The sequence below is a fragment of the Sparassis crispa genome (genome assembly GCF_003851025.1).
Source record: "Sparassis crispa DNA, contig_000005F, whole genome shotgun sequence".
Lineage (NCBI taxonomy): Eukaryota > Fungi > Basidiomycota > Agaricomycetes > Polyporales > Sparassidaceae > Sparassis > Sparassis crispa.
In genome coordinates this window covers 1,085,345-1,098,833 of record NW_020939752.1, presented here as the reverse complement: position 1 = coordinate 1,098,833, position 13,489 = coordinate 1,085,345, and the positions used below count along the sequence as shown (strand labels likewise).

The 13,489-nt window shown below is 47.4% G+C and overlaps 4 protein-coding genes across 4 annotated transcripts; 1 reads left to right on the top strand and 3 right to left on the bottom strand.

Moving 5' to 3' along the window:
- Positions 1-4,810: 4,810 nt before the first annotated feature.
- SCP_0604010 (hypothetical protein) lies at positions 4,811-5,585 on the bottom strand (the record flags this gene model as incomplete). Its single annotated transcript, XM_027759534.1, has 2 exons — positions 4,811-5,067; positions 5,123-5,585. The coding sequence occupies 2 exons, from the start codon at positions 5,583-5,585 to the stop codon at positions 4,811-4,813; spliced, it is 720 nt and encodes a 239-aa protein (XP_027615335.1).
- A 222-nt stretch (positions 5,586-5,807) lies between these two features.
- Positions 5,808-6,164, bottom strand: SCP_0604000 (hypothetical protein; the record flags this gene model as incomplete). Its single annotated transcript, XM_027759533.1, has 1 exon — positions 5,808-6,164. One exon carries the CDS (start codon positions 6,162-6,164, stop codon positions 5,808-5,810), a length of 357 nt encoding a protein of 118 aa, XP_027615334.1.
- Positions 6,165-10,027: 3,863 nt separating this feature from the next.
- Positions 10,028-12,449, bottom strand: SCP_0603990 (Vacuolar protein sorting-associated protein; the record flags this gene model as incomplete). Its single annotated transcript, XM_027759532.1, has 11 exons — positions 10,028-10,289; positions 10,346-10,504; positions 10,560-10,798; positions 10,855-11,013; positions 11,072-11,388; positions 11,438-11,596; positions 11,642-11,645; positions 11,702-11,929; positions 11,981-12,060; positions 12,109-12,304; positions 12,360-12,449. The coding sequence occupies 11 exons, from the start codon at positions 12,447-12,449 to the stop codon at positions 10,028-10,030; spliced, it is 1,893 nt and encodes a 630-aa protein (XP_027615333.1).
- Positions 12,450-12,927: 478 nt separating this feature from the next.
- Positions 12,928-13,298, top strand: SCP_0603980 (hypothetical protein; the record flags this gene model as incomplete). Its single annotated transcript, XM_027759531.1, has 2 exons — positions 12,928-13,122; positions 13,179-13,298. The coding sequence occupies 2 exons, from the start codon at positions 12,928-12,930 to the stop codon at positions 13,296-13,298; spliced, it is 315 nt and encodes a 104-aa protein (XP_027615332.1).
- Positions 13,299-13,489: the final 191 nt, after the last annotated feature.

Sequence of the window (13,489 nt, the reverse complement as noted above, 5' to 3'; positions counted from 1 at the left end):
GAATTTCCTGATACACTGCTGCATCTTGCCAAATCTAAATTAGGGCTGATGAAAAGCATCTTTGTCAATATATAAATGAATGTGACTGAGAAAATCTGTGTTGGAGACCTGACACTTCAGGATACCCAAAGTCTCTAGCAATAAGCGACAACAGTTTCATAGTTTTCTTATAGCTAGAAGCTGGTCAGGGGTAGGTTAGTCCATGGTCTAATAATAAGGATCATGTCCCTATGTGGAAAGTCTGTAATATCTGAACAGTCCTGTACAGGAAATTAGTAAGCTGAGAGTACAGGAAGGTCTTCTTCTGCCCTAAAGCCCTTACTTATTCTTATCATTGTCCTGATATCCCTATAGACCGTCACCTGTCACGTGGTGCATGGGGTCATTCTTGAGCTATCCTTGTGTGGACTATCCCAAAGCTAGGCCATTTAATTCTAGCTTGCATTCAGGTGCACTTTTCAAGTAAGCTAATTATGAAAATATAGACTATAATAGCTGTTTTTATTTAGATAAAATCAAAGAAGAAGTTTCTAAAGAAGAAGGAATATTTACAGAATGTGGGATATACCAAATGAAGTTTTTAAATTTACTTATGAGCTTAGAAACACTATAGCACTATACACAGTGACTTGAATAGATAATATAAGCAGTGAAACAGGCCAAATAATAGTGCTTAGTCTCGTGTTTTAAAAGATATTTGATACTTTCTTTATAATATTTAATATAGCATGGTATAATATCTATTGTACAGCATCTGACATGGACATTTTATAACTTTTATTATAGATATTAAGTAATAGACAGACTGAGTGTACTTATATACCAGTAGAAAAGATAGTATTCTGCATATAAAAACACACTTTAACAGAAAAGCAAGGTACTTAATTCAGCATTTTAGAGAAGTTCACATACACTGTTCACTGAACATATGTCTAACCTGAATGTACAGTTCTCTATCTAATGGGATGTATAGACTGATGTCCCATTAGCCCAATATAAAGGGATATCTCATTGTCCCATCATATATAGGACAGTTCTTTAGTATAAGTGTATGTTCATTGAACACACCTGTATGTAAAACTTCTGTAGAATGCTGAACTAAGTACCTTGCTCTTATGTTAAAGTATATTTTTGTAGATAGAATACTATCTCTTCTACTGGTATATAAGTACACTCAGTCTGTCTATTGCTTAATATCTATAATAAAAGTTATAAAATGTCCATGTCAGATGCTGTACAATAGATATTATACCATGCTATATTAAACATTATAAAGAAAGTATCAAATATCTTTTAAAACACGAGACTAAGCACTATTATTTGGCCTGTTTCACTGCTTATATTATCTATTCAAGTCACTGTGTATAGTGCTATAGTGTTTCTAAGCTCATAAGTAAATTTAAAAACTTCATTTGGTATATCCCACATTCTGTAAATATTCCTTCTTCTTTAGAAACTTCTTCTTTGATTTTATCTAAATAAAAACAGCTATTATAGTCTATATTTTCATAATTAGCTTACTTGAACAGTGCACCTGAATGCAAGCTAGAATTAAATGGCCTAGCTTTGGGATAGTCCACACAGGGATAGCTCAAGAATGACCCCATGCACCACGTGACAGGTGATGGTCTATAGGGATATCAGGACAATGATAAGAATAAGTAAGGGCTTTAGGGCAGAAGAAGACCTTCCTGTACTCTCAGCTTACTAATTCCCTGTACAGGACTGTTCAGATATTATAGACTTTCCACATAGGGACATGATCCTTATTATTAGACCATGGACTAACCTACCCCTGACCAGCTTCTAGCTATAAGAAAACCATGAAACTGTTGTCGCTTATTGCTAGAGACTTTGGGTATCCTGAAGTGAAACTTGACTCAGTTTACAGAGCTCTTGCTCCTCCTCTGACTTGATATTCTAGTATTTAGCATGCTGTCACCTCCTAAAAACATTTGGAGAGTGAGAAAGTAACTCAACTTGCCAAGAATGCTGACTCACAGATGATCAAGGAGGCCAGACCTGATGAATTTGCCCTTGCAGTGTGATGTGAACAGACATGAGAAGTACATATAGCCTGGCTTAAGTGAACGCTCCCTGTAGGCCTTCTTCGTTTTTGTGCTCTATGTTTCTTCTTATTTTTGGCCATGTGATGCAAGACTTGAGTGGAAACTGAAGCTGGGGCAGCAACATCTTGGCCTGTTGTTGAGGTGCTAGTAGAAGCAGTGTCAAGGATGAGTGGTTGAGATGATTTTTCATCTATTGCATCAGCCACCTCATGTTCATCAAATGTGAGTGGAGGATGGGAGCTGTCATCCTCTTCCATGATAATTGGGCATCCAGAATGATTAGAGGACAGCGAGGACCACACATACCAAAGGGTGGTGTAAAATTGTAGTACGTCATCGCCACTTGTACTCCATATATGCTGATAATAAAACTGGGCAATGAGATCCTGTATTTGCAGCAGAGAGAAAGTTGCATGCTATCTTAATCACATTCATCTCATTGCTGACCTGAACTCATGAAATTACTTTTACAATCTTAGAAGGGAGCCTGAAAAATCAGACCTGATGTGGGCAGCCAGCTGGGATGAATACCACTTCTCTCAGATGTTGATACACTATAGGTTTTTGACCAATCCAGATGAGGGTGTGATCACAGACAGCTTTGCCATAATCCAGACAGGCAGACAGGCTGGACATTCTCTACATGTTTTGAATGTCCTCGCACTGCAAGCTTCAGGAAATTTGCCCAAAATGGCTAATGGTCACATCTGGACACCACCTATGTGACACCAGACAGAGTGTTGGATTCTGAAGGACCACCACAAATGCTATAAGAGGTTCAATCCTTGAGCTGGCACTTTTGAGGGTCCTGGAAATGGGCATTTTTGGGGATTTTCATATAACATTTTTCCAAAAGGGTCATTTTGGGAAAAATTTTAGATCAGACCTCACCTAGAGGCCAATTCAGGGGGAAATTCAGGATCGAACATTTAAACACAGTCCTAGTGTACCCATAATGTCTGTACACTTCAATGCTGCAGCTCTAGTTAATGTATAAAGACAGTTTTACCTTTTTAACACCCTTCTTCACCGACACTGTGCCTTCCTCTTGTTTACATTTAGGATGTGCTTCAGCAGCCTTCAGAAGTGCTTTCACACAGGTCTTGAGCTGCAGCTCAAGTGTTTTGAGTTGATTCAACCTCTCCTCCCTGGCTACTCTGAAGATTTCTTTGTACTTATTAACTAAGCATAATTTCACTTGTAAGTTGTGACTACTACTGTTGAAGCCCAGAATTATCTTAGAAGTCGGTACAACAAATGGTGTTCAAAAACCTCGTGCAGTTCGGTAACTGTCGGTATGACTCATCACCAAAATGTACTACTTTCGGGGGTTTTGTCCTCCAGCGTTAAATTTTTCGGTCCGTATTTGGGGGGTTGTGAGATCTAAGAGTTGTGTCCAAGAGGGTCCCAATTCGGGAATTTGGATTGAACATTTCGGCCTCCGAGGTCAATTTTCGGGAATTCCGAGATCGGGGCTCAAAGTGCATTTGCAGTGGTCCTGATTTCAGACAGGCCAAGGTCCTTGTGACCTGTGACCGTCCGGATTGCCAGTCGAAAACCTACAGTATGACTAGTGTCTAGCATGGGTATTCTATGGGTGTGGGTCAGCTATGGGTCTGTATGGGTCAGGACCCATCATGGGTATCCCATGGATTGCAGTGTGGGAGTCATAGTACAATAGTAGTATGCATGTCTTTGTGTCATCACCTGCCATGCTTTCAGAGTGATGAGATGGGTCTTCTGAGCTATGTGTGATACCAGGTTGAATTACCTCATAGAGGTACTATACAGTTATGCCACCACCATACTGCTGGAACCCTATGTTTACAACAAACCCATAAGATGGCCCATGGGTTTCCATGGGTTACTCACTGCTGACCCACACCCATACCCATGGATACCCATATTTACAACCCATGTGGGTTAGTGATACCCATGCCATACACTAAGTATGACATATGGTAGAACATCATATTTGGCTGCAAGAGAATCGAGCATCTCCGGAGTCAAATACACATTCTGTGAATGTATCGGGTCCCCGACTCCTGAAATCCCTGAGTCGAGTAGAAACTTGCGAATTAATGGTGTCCATTCTGCTTTGAATAGGTGCCAACAAGGGGCTTTCACGCCGACAGTTTTTGATAGCAGGTTTCAAAAGTTAGACGCCGGACCCCGAATACCAGTATGAGGACCACCTTGAAGATAAGATCCGTTGATAAGATTATATGTGCGGCAAGCCTACTACGACACCGTATAGTATCGAGCACTTTTCTTAGGACCCGTGCTGACTGTCGATGCCGCCCTTCCACACTTAAGACCTTCCTGTAACTCCTCAATTTCGTCGCTGTTTGGAATCGCGTTATCTTCCCGCCAATCCCGAGTCAAATCTTCATCAATTCCCATCCAATTCTCCTCACGCGTGGTAATGAAAGCATCGACGATGAGCTGCGCAGGTATACTGGGCATATCACCATCATCGGATGTGTGCTCAGAGATGAGGTGATATAGCACATTATATTTCCATATAGTGCGTGGCTGCCCTAAAGCTGTGGTTGGACATAACGGGCAGTGGATGGGGACATTCGTGCATGGCGAGGTCTTGGTCAGGTTGCACGCAGCGTGGTATAACATCTCTTTGTAGTGGTATCGACAACTTGAAGAGATGGTCGCAGATTTCTTCTTGTTGAACGTGAGCTGAATAACACAGCTATCTTGTCCACAAAAGCCACATGGGTTGGGACCTATCTGTGTGTGAGGAAGGGCAAGTTCCCCACTGAGAGTGAGATCAACCTATTGATGGCATTGCGACACACCTCCTTGAGGATGTCCTCCTCATCAATATCCCTCTGAGAGTATAAAATATGGATCCTGACATGGTTCCGCATCCCCTTCAGTGGCAGTGATACGGGGCAAAAGTGACACTTCACGATGGTGTCGCCCGTCTTCAATTCCATGCTCAAATACTCTGGAACATCAAGTACGACCAGCTGCAGCTGTTCTGCATCACATTATTTAGTATCCTGATATCTCGATAACTGGCAGGAACACTATACCTTGCGAATTTTTGTATCGCAAGCTGGGGGTGAATAGCGATGGCACAAGTGCAAAATTCCTGATGATTTCTTCAGTTTCTGGCTTCAGGGAATCCCACGAATAGTCAAGGACTTCTTCAAGCTGAGAGTGCTCTAATAACCATGTCGGCTGAGAGGTAGGCAGCAATTGAGGTTCGTCACTTCGTATAACTCCCGCCATCCCACCAGGCACCGTCGAAGTTCTCACCGCGGAGCGAATAACAGAAGGTGCTAGGGGATGAACAAGAAGGGCTGGAATCGATATCATAAACTGGTGCTGCGTGGCCTGCTTGCACTCTGGCTGTGCTTGTCTGCTATTGTGGCAGACGTATTTGCGCTGCCATACCCACCCTCGTTGCTCTGAGTCTTCAGAACGCTGCTCCTGCAAATCAAGAATCTGTGCAACTACCACAAGCGTGGTGCCATCCTTCTCGAGGTCTTTCATATCGACTGAAGTGAAGTGACAGCTCTTGTCTGCAGAATCTTCGAAGCCGATAACCTCCAGCACTGCGAGGCAAGCTATCTTGTCGACTTTCACCAGTGATGCCGCGAGATCTCCGCTCTTGAACAGGTCACCCCCCACGAGATTGGTTGTGTTCCAATCTTCACTTTTACGAAGGTCCTCAATTGTGACTCCTCGTGCCCGCAGAGTACGGAGAGTCACCTTTCATGACCAGTTAGAGGTGAGTAGGGAGCTTATGATTGATGACTTCAGGTACTTCTTCTCATCCATGAGCAGGTAATTTGACTCCCTTGTATCGGCTGACCTTTCTCCCTTCTCGATGTCATCTACAGTGTCGGGAAAGAAGTCATCAATGTCAAGCCCTTCTGGTAAGTCCTCAGCCTCATCTCCAAAATCTTCCGGACAGTCTCGTATCATTTCACTTGAACTTGCAGGCGCATCACCATCGTCGGAATCCTTCTCCATGCGTGCATCATCGGGCATGCTCTTGACACCAACATAGGACCCTGAAGGTCGGAGAAGATCGTGGTCTACTTGCTGAAAGTGCCGCACAAAATCCATTCTTGCGGCAGGTGAAAGAAATTGCTCCAGTATGCTGTTTGCTTCTTCTCGTGCGCGTATTGACTCCTGCACAATGTTCACTTGTCCGACCCAGACATCACTCTTCCAGGATCTTGGATTAACATGATCGACACCCATTGCATCTTTCAGATTCAACTGCCGGTTTCCCCGGTCAAGATCGATTTGGCGTTCAAATGCAAGGTTTATAAGCGCACTGATTGCTAACTTCTCCGTAAGTTGCAGGATGTCAAAATTGCGGCTGCTATCCTGTGTACAGCAATCTGCAAAGAGCCCTTCAAGGCAATCCGTCCCCTCCAGTATGATGTAAAAAGGTATGTCGCCACATATCTCTTAGAGTCGAAGGAGACAGAAGATGATACTTTTGACGATGGCCTGGGTATCTGCATATAGTGCTCCTGTCATGAAACCCATGCCGTGCCTATCATAGAGTGCCGCTGCGAGGTATGCATATGTCAGAAGTGACTGCACTTGCTCTGACAAGGTCATTTCGATATTAATGAACAGAAATAGAAAGTGAGTGAACACAGTGGTCAGGAATAATATCATCTGACGGCGGTGAGCTTCAGATGGTAGTGGATGCAGAGGTGCCTTGTGAAGATGATCCATGTGCTGTAAGAGACTGACAGCTTTTGGGACGTTCTGCTTGTCGGCAGGATCGAGTAACCCTTGAACTTTCTCCACCGTCAACCCGGGAAGTTCTTGGAGGTGTCTGGAAATATCTTGTCTCGTTATGACTGTGTCACCGAGCATGATTCCCGCAGGACTACGGATAAGTGTAGCAAAGCCTACAATACTTTATTAGCAAACCACTTAAGCTGCCTATTGAGCATCTCTACTCACGCTTAATGACATGCTTAGGATCACATGTCCCGACAACTCCGTAAGGGCCTGTCATTCTGTTCATTCCATCTATCTGGCGTAGTGTGCGTCCAAGAGCCGAATCCTGGCTGACCTCCTCTGACATACAGAGCAGAAACTGGGCAAGCAGAAATGATGCCTCGCCATCACTACCCAATGACCAAATAGGGCCATGAAGCTGTTCACCGTAAGGATGATTCCGATAGACATCCAGAGTCATCTTGAGCCAAGATGAGAGACCTTTACCGGTCTCTGTCTTGCAAGACGGTGACACTAGTATCGGGATTGGACTGTAAAAGTCATGCCGTGCGTATGGTGCAATTGCCACGACGGTCCCGTCTTTGCCATAACAGCAAGTCTTCTCCTTGTGCAGTGCCCCTTCAACTGCTTGAACTGCTGCAACATCTGTGACTTGAGTTTGGACATTGTGGGCATGTTCACGGCACAATCCAACAATACAGTTTGTCTCTGCAAAGTATCGGCATTTCTCTTCAAGCGCCACCCCGTCAATCATAAGTATGTGCCCCGGAAGCTTGCCATTAGCATATTGAGCTGGTGCAGATTTTCGATCAGGATGGAGAAATGCAGTGATATTTGCTTCGACTTCATGAGGTGCAGGGACTGCAACGGAAGGAACCAGACGTGGAATCTTGTGTGCACAATGCACAACAGAAAGTGATGCAAGGCCATGTGATTTGTGGAGCGCAAAAAGGAGATGAGGTCCGCCAAGAGATTTCACAAGAAATGCGATATCAAGATCACGCTGTGAAAATCCACTACAAGGTGAATACTGGCGCGAGATGGCACGTTCCAACTGTGAAATGACAGTCTGAGTGCTCGCACCACGCCGCAAGGCCACTGAGAGAAGTTGCCAAAGACGAGGCAGATCATCTTTTGTCAGAAGCATGGTCATGTGTTGTAGATCATTCAATCTTCTATGAACTGTGCCGAGTTTGCATTTCATATTGTGGTTCTGTTATAATTGTGAGTACACTACAGCTATCCATGGCATCTAGCGATAGATGTACCTTTAGCATGGCATGTCGATACTTCGCACTACTTTGTCTCGCAATAGCCAAGACCTGCTTTGCTGAGAGAAATGCCCAAGGTGTATTCTCGTGGCTCTCCAATGCATTGTCAACAAATTTCTTGAACTGTGATGATGTCAGTATATCCTGACATGTTTCACATGTCTGTCCTGCCTTGGGAATCTCGCCCAAACAGTCCTTCGAGCGAAGACGCAGCCATGAACCGTTCTCGAACCCAACAGGCTCCCACAGAAGCTTTTCACTCTTGTGATGCTGAAATGGATAGCTGTCCCACACGGAACCTGGCCTCCACTTGACAAGCACGCCAGCACAACCTGCATCAGTTGATACTTCCTACTCTGACAGGCTGTTTTCGGGAAGCAAGCTCAGAGATGGCAATAACAATGAGTCTGCACTGCGACCAGCTGGACAAGGAGAATGCGACATAGGAGGAACATTATGTGGGGAAGGGTATACACTTGTTGACGGTAGCTGTGAAGGTAGCTCAGATACGGGAGAGCAAGAGCCAGGGGGGGTTGTTGCGGGAGTAGGTGAATGTGAATGTATAGGAGAAAGATGTGAATGAAACACTACAGGTGCAGAATTACTGAGGGACCCTCCCGCAATCCTCGCATCAGTGTGCCCACCGGTAACAGTGTGTGACACAGGATGTAAAGGGGTGTGCGCAGCTGGTACTATGGATGCTAATGCATCCCTAGCATTGCGAAGTTCATTCCGCTGTTGCTCTTTGCGACACTGTGCTGATCCTCGGTGGGCCAGGAGCGATCTAGGATGACTGTGTACAGTGAGAGTGACAGTCTTGCCGCACAAGTCGCATGCAACTGCACGTGTCTCTGTCTGAGGATCGATGAATGCCGGTAAATTGAGTAAAGTTCCATCATGGAGTTGCACCTCCAGTGTTGTCGCGGTCAGTGGGGCATTGGTCGACTGGGTAGATGAAGCGGAGGACGAGGATGACATGATGGAGCATACAAAGATCGACGAGGGGTAGCAGGTTGTGACCTGCCAGTGCTCCTTGCATAATATATCACTGCTGATTCAATGCACTAAGGAAAACACGAGGCAATTAGTGTTCTCCTCAGATAGTAAAAAAACTCACGGAGATCATAGCGGGTAACGAATCCTAGGACATCCAAGATCCCTGAGAGACAGCATTTCGAACACAGTGAGATGTAGTACCTCGCAGAGAAACTGCGACAAGATGTTATCCTGTTAGTAAAACACCGAGACGTGACCACAGAGGGACAAACATAAATGCGTTTGAGACACGTTGTATGTAGGACGCGGTGTCCACATGCCTCACTGATAAGATCACAGAGCCAGGGAGAGCATCTCTTCCTCAGTGACTGCTTCCACTACACTAACTCAGAAAATAACTATAGAGGAAGATGCAGTATATGTTATTCAGCTCAGATCCTGCACCGATTGGCAAAACATGTAGAGATACACTCGTAACCAGAGAGTTGAGCCAAACTGCGTCTAAGAGTGCTGATCAAGGACCCCGGCTACCAGTTTGGGGTGAACAACCTTATAGCTGCTTCGCCGGTTGCTCGGCTGGGAGCCCCTTGGGTGCCAAACAGCGTGACCGGGGCGACCGGAGATTCCATCCGCCGCCCACGACATGATGTTAACCGCATCGGTGATATCTATGTGTAACTTCGTCGAGCTATGGTGGTGGCTATCTTGAGGAGAACCGTACGCATTATACATCGGGGAGACGGTGGCGTTTACATCACTTATGATATCGGCAGCCAACAAAACCTTCCTTATGAGGCGGCATGTGCACCACATTTGAAATTCACCAAGGCTTGACGGTTTGTTGGCGGAACATATCGTATGCGTATTAAACTGTATTTATTAGAAAGAGTCGTCCGCATCCAATTAAATGGTATGAAGTGCAAATATTAGAATAAATGGAAAAGAGACGGGCAAGTGCTATGTTGTCGACGCTATCCGATCTACCCCTTGCCGTACCTTCCCAAACAGATTCTTCACCCCATCTCTGATGCCCTCTGTCTGCACGCTGACGCCCTCAGAGCTTGTCCTATAGACGCCAGAACCACTCGGTCCGCCCAAGCTGACGTTCACACCACCGAGGTTGAGGTTGAGAGACGGCATTGTGCTCGATGACCCCGGTGGCGGTTCGTACACAGAGGCAAGGAATGAGGCAGCTGCAGAGCGCACCATCTCCACAAAACTGGAAAGAGTCGGACTGTGAGCACCCATAGAGCACAACAAGAAGGCACATCTCACCTGGACGAATTGTGCACGCATGTGCCTCCGAGGAGCAGGTGCATACCATAGGCGCTGCTCTGTCCACCCACTGAAGCCGACTCCTGATTGAGCAGCGCAACGGTGCGAGCCTCTTCGTAGGTTGTCTCGCCTACCATGAATATTATCACATCCTGTGGTCTGTCAAGAAGTGCATCAGCCCCATAAAGCATCAAACTACCCAGCAAATACTTGCCGTTGCAAGCTAGCATTCGGGCCGGCTCCATCCAGGAATGGATGTGTTGTATCTCTGAGGCGACCCTTCGTGAGATTTTCAATTGTTTGCGCAAGCTGTGGCGTGTGCTGCATGTACACGTTTTCGACGCCCTTCAGGCCCTTGAGTGCCGAACGACCCTTCGCTATCAACGATTCCGCAGAGAACAGATCGTCTTGACGTTGGTCGGAGCCTGCAATATTCAGAAAGACATAGACTAGCTGCGGAGTGAATCAACACATTGCCACAGAATATGCGGCAAGAAAGGGAGACGAACTCTTGCATCTTCCCGCTGGACACCGTTTTCCAACATGAGGTTGATCAACGACGCAACGTTATTGGCATGCGTTTTCTGGTACCGTAGCGCATACAAGATTACGAGACGCAGCTTGTTCCACGGCTGAACAGCCGGGTTCGTGATCAGTGCTTGCACACTCTGCGGTGTCTTAAGTGTCAACGAACGTAACCACAGCATCAGTGTGCGCCCTGCGTACCCTGAAATCCGCCCCAGACCCCGTGGCGAGACCCTGCTCGACCTCACCGATATCCAACAACTTATCGCGCTCAACGAGCCTGCTCAGCTCGCCGACGATCGCAACGTGCTTGCTGACATTACCGCCGAGCTTGCGGAACTCGGGGTATTCCTCGATGAAGCGCTTCATGTCGCTAATCGAGTTGATCGACTCGGGGTTGTGCGTGAGCGAGTGCGACTGGTACGATTGCACGTACGCCTTCAGGGCGGTGCCCAGGTCGCCGAACGTCGCGAGGTGATGCGCCTGGAAGAATGGATCTGTCGACGTTGTTAGTGTGACTTCCTGCAGACCAGGTCAGCTGCAGAGAGTGGCTAGAAGGTGAATGACGTGCCTTCAGCTCTGGTCGGATGTCGGGCACAAGGCTGAGATCGACGCGGCCGTTTTGGATACCGAGGAGCTCGTGTACGAGCGCCTGGTATGTCCATTGCGAGAGTAGCGGGGTGACAGGGTCGTTGCGCCGGTCCAGGATGAGTAGCAATGGCGGTACTTGCGTTAGCCTGAAATCAAACAGGGAGGCTTCCAATTAAATACGATGCTAGCATATCCATAGAAGCTCAGTAAAGATTCCATTAATAGGTAAACCTCACCCACTTGGATCTCCACACCGAGCTTCTTCGCCATCGAGCTCGACTTCTCGTATCTGATCACCGGCTTCTTTTGCAAGCTCAGCAGTACGGCCGTCACACCCTGCACGGCGCGCTCGAGCGCTCGCGGGTCCCACGCGTTCGGCGAGGACCCATACAGCGGGTGCGCGGCTGTGGGCGTGTGGTTGAGCGAGAAGAGGCACGGTAGTATCGGCGCGTAGTCTGCAAAGTATTCCTTGAGTATATATCAGGCGATACGCAGAACAGCGAGGAGGGCCACAATCACCTGCGCCTCCCGCACGACCTCGTGCTCGTCCACGTCCGCAAGCCGCTCTATCGCAGTCTTGGTCAAGATGTTGCTGAAATCTGCCTGCGCGTCAGCGGGCTGTGTAAATGCCGGAGAGGAGTACTGACAGAGGTAGTAGTCGCCGTACTTGGGCTCGCGAAGTTCAGCTTCGAGGGCCTCAAGACTTTCCTCGCTTGCCTGGAGGAAACAGACGCATTTCATGTGCGGCATGCGGTCCCGCTTCGTGTTGTCGATCTTGTCAGTGAGGTAGACCTGGTGCGCAAGCAGTATAGACTGTGTGGAGGCGAGGGAGACAATGGGTGTCTGGAAGACAGTTGTGAGGTTGCAAGGTGCACCTAAGCATGGCTACATGGCTTACTGTATGTGCATCCAGGAGTAATACCTTCATGGACGAAGGCTCGGAGACGAGCTTCGTGATATAGGTTTCGACCGCTTTGACGACATCCATGAGGGCTAGGTATAGCGGTCACCAAAGGCACAGAAACAGTAGATGACCTGAAGGCTGGATTGTGATGTGTAGCCCGGCGCCCCCGACGACAAAACGACGTTTCCTGCACTTGAAACATCAAGGACCGGTCAGTGAAGACTAGATGGAATTATGACATACCTCAGCGACCGAGATACCGTGCCCTCTCTATACGAAGGAACAACTGTCCCGTAGTACTATAGGCTGGAAACAAGCCTATGCCCTCTCAAGGTATGTATCGCTCCCAGAGATTCGCTGTTGTAATAGCCCGCTCTTGCCGAGACTGCAATGACCTAGAACAATTAATAGACGTGGTCTGCGGTAAGGATCTGAGAGACTTGTCGATGGGCTGCCGGCGGCTGTAGACGAGCGCGCTCTCCAAGCTCGGCCGCCACCCGCCATCATCCCTGCAGCTGCAGCTGCCCTGCTCTCGTCTCTGGCGGCGGGGGGCTCCACTTTCATGGCATCGGACCCGCCTGATGGAGAGTCTTTACCGTTCGTTTATTCGGAGCTCACGAACGCCCTGCGGGAGCAGGAGGCGTTTGGAATCAAGAACGCGGCGATCACCCACTTTTCGTCTTTCGAGGCTGTAGCTCACGTTGTCTTACTCGAAGGGAGGACGGTGGTCGTCTCGCTTACTTCAGGAGGATACACCGTGAGTCTCGTGATGATGCGCGTTCACGTCTGTTGATGCTGATTTTTTGCGCGTAGCTTGGCGTTGAGCCAAATACGACGTTTGAGACCATAGAAGCATTGTTGCAATGCGTTAGTCCCATGTACCTTGCCGCAAGGCAGGCTGCGCTCTCGAGCAAATTGGATCTGCTGTCTTAGGGAGATGGCATGATTTCGACTACGGTGCTACAAAGTGCGTGTTTCTATGGTCTTAGAGCCTACTGAGTTGTGTCGGTGCCAGCGTCCCTTCATGGACATTGGTATGTCCACACCTCTGTAGTGGACCGTGGGTCGGAGTCATGCGGTTCAAGGTTTAAGCAGATACTCTCTCCGCAGCCCTCTTTCTTGAG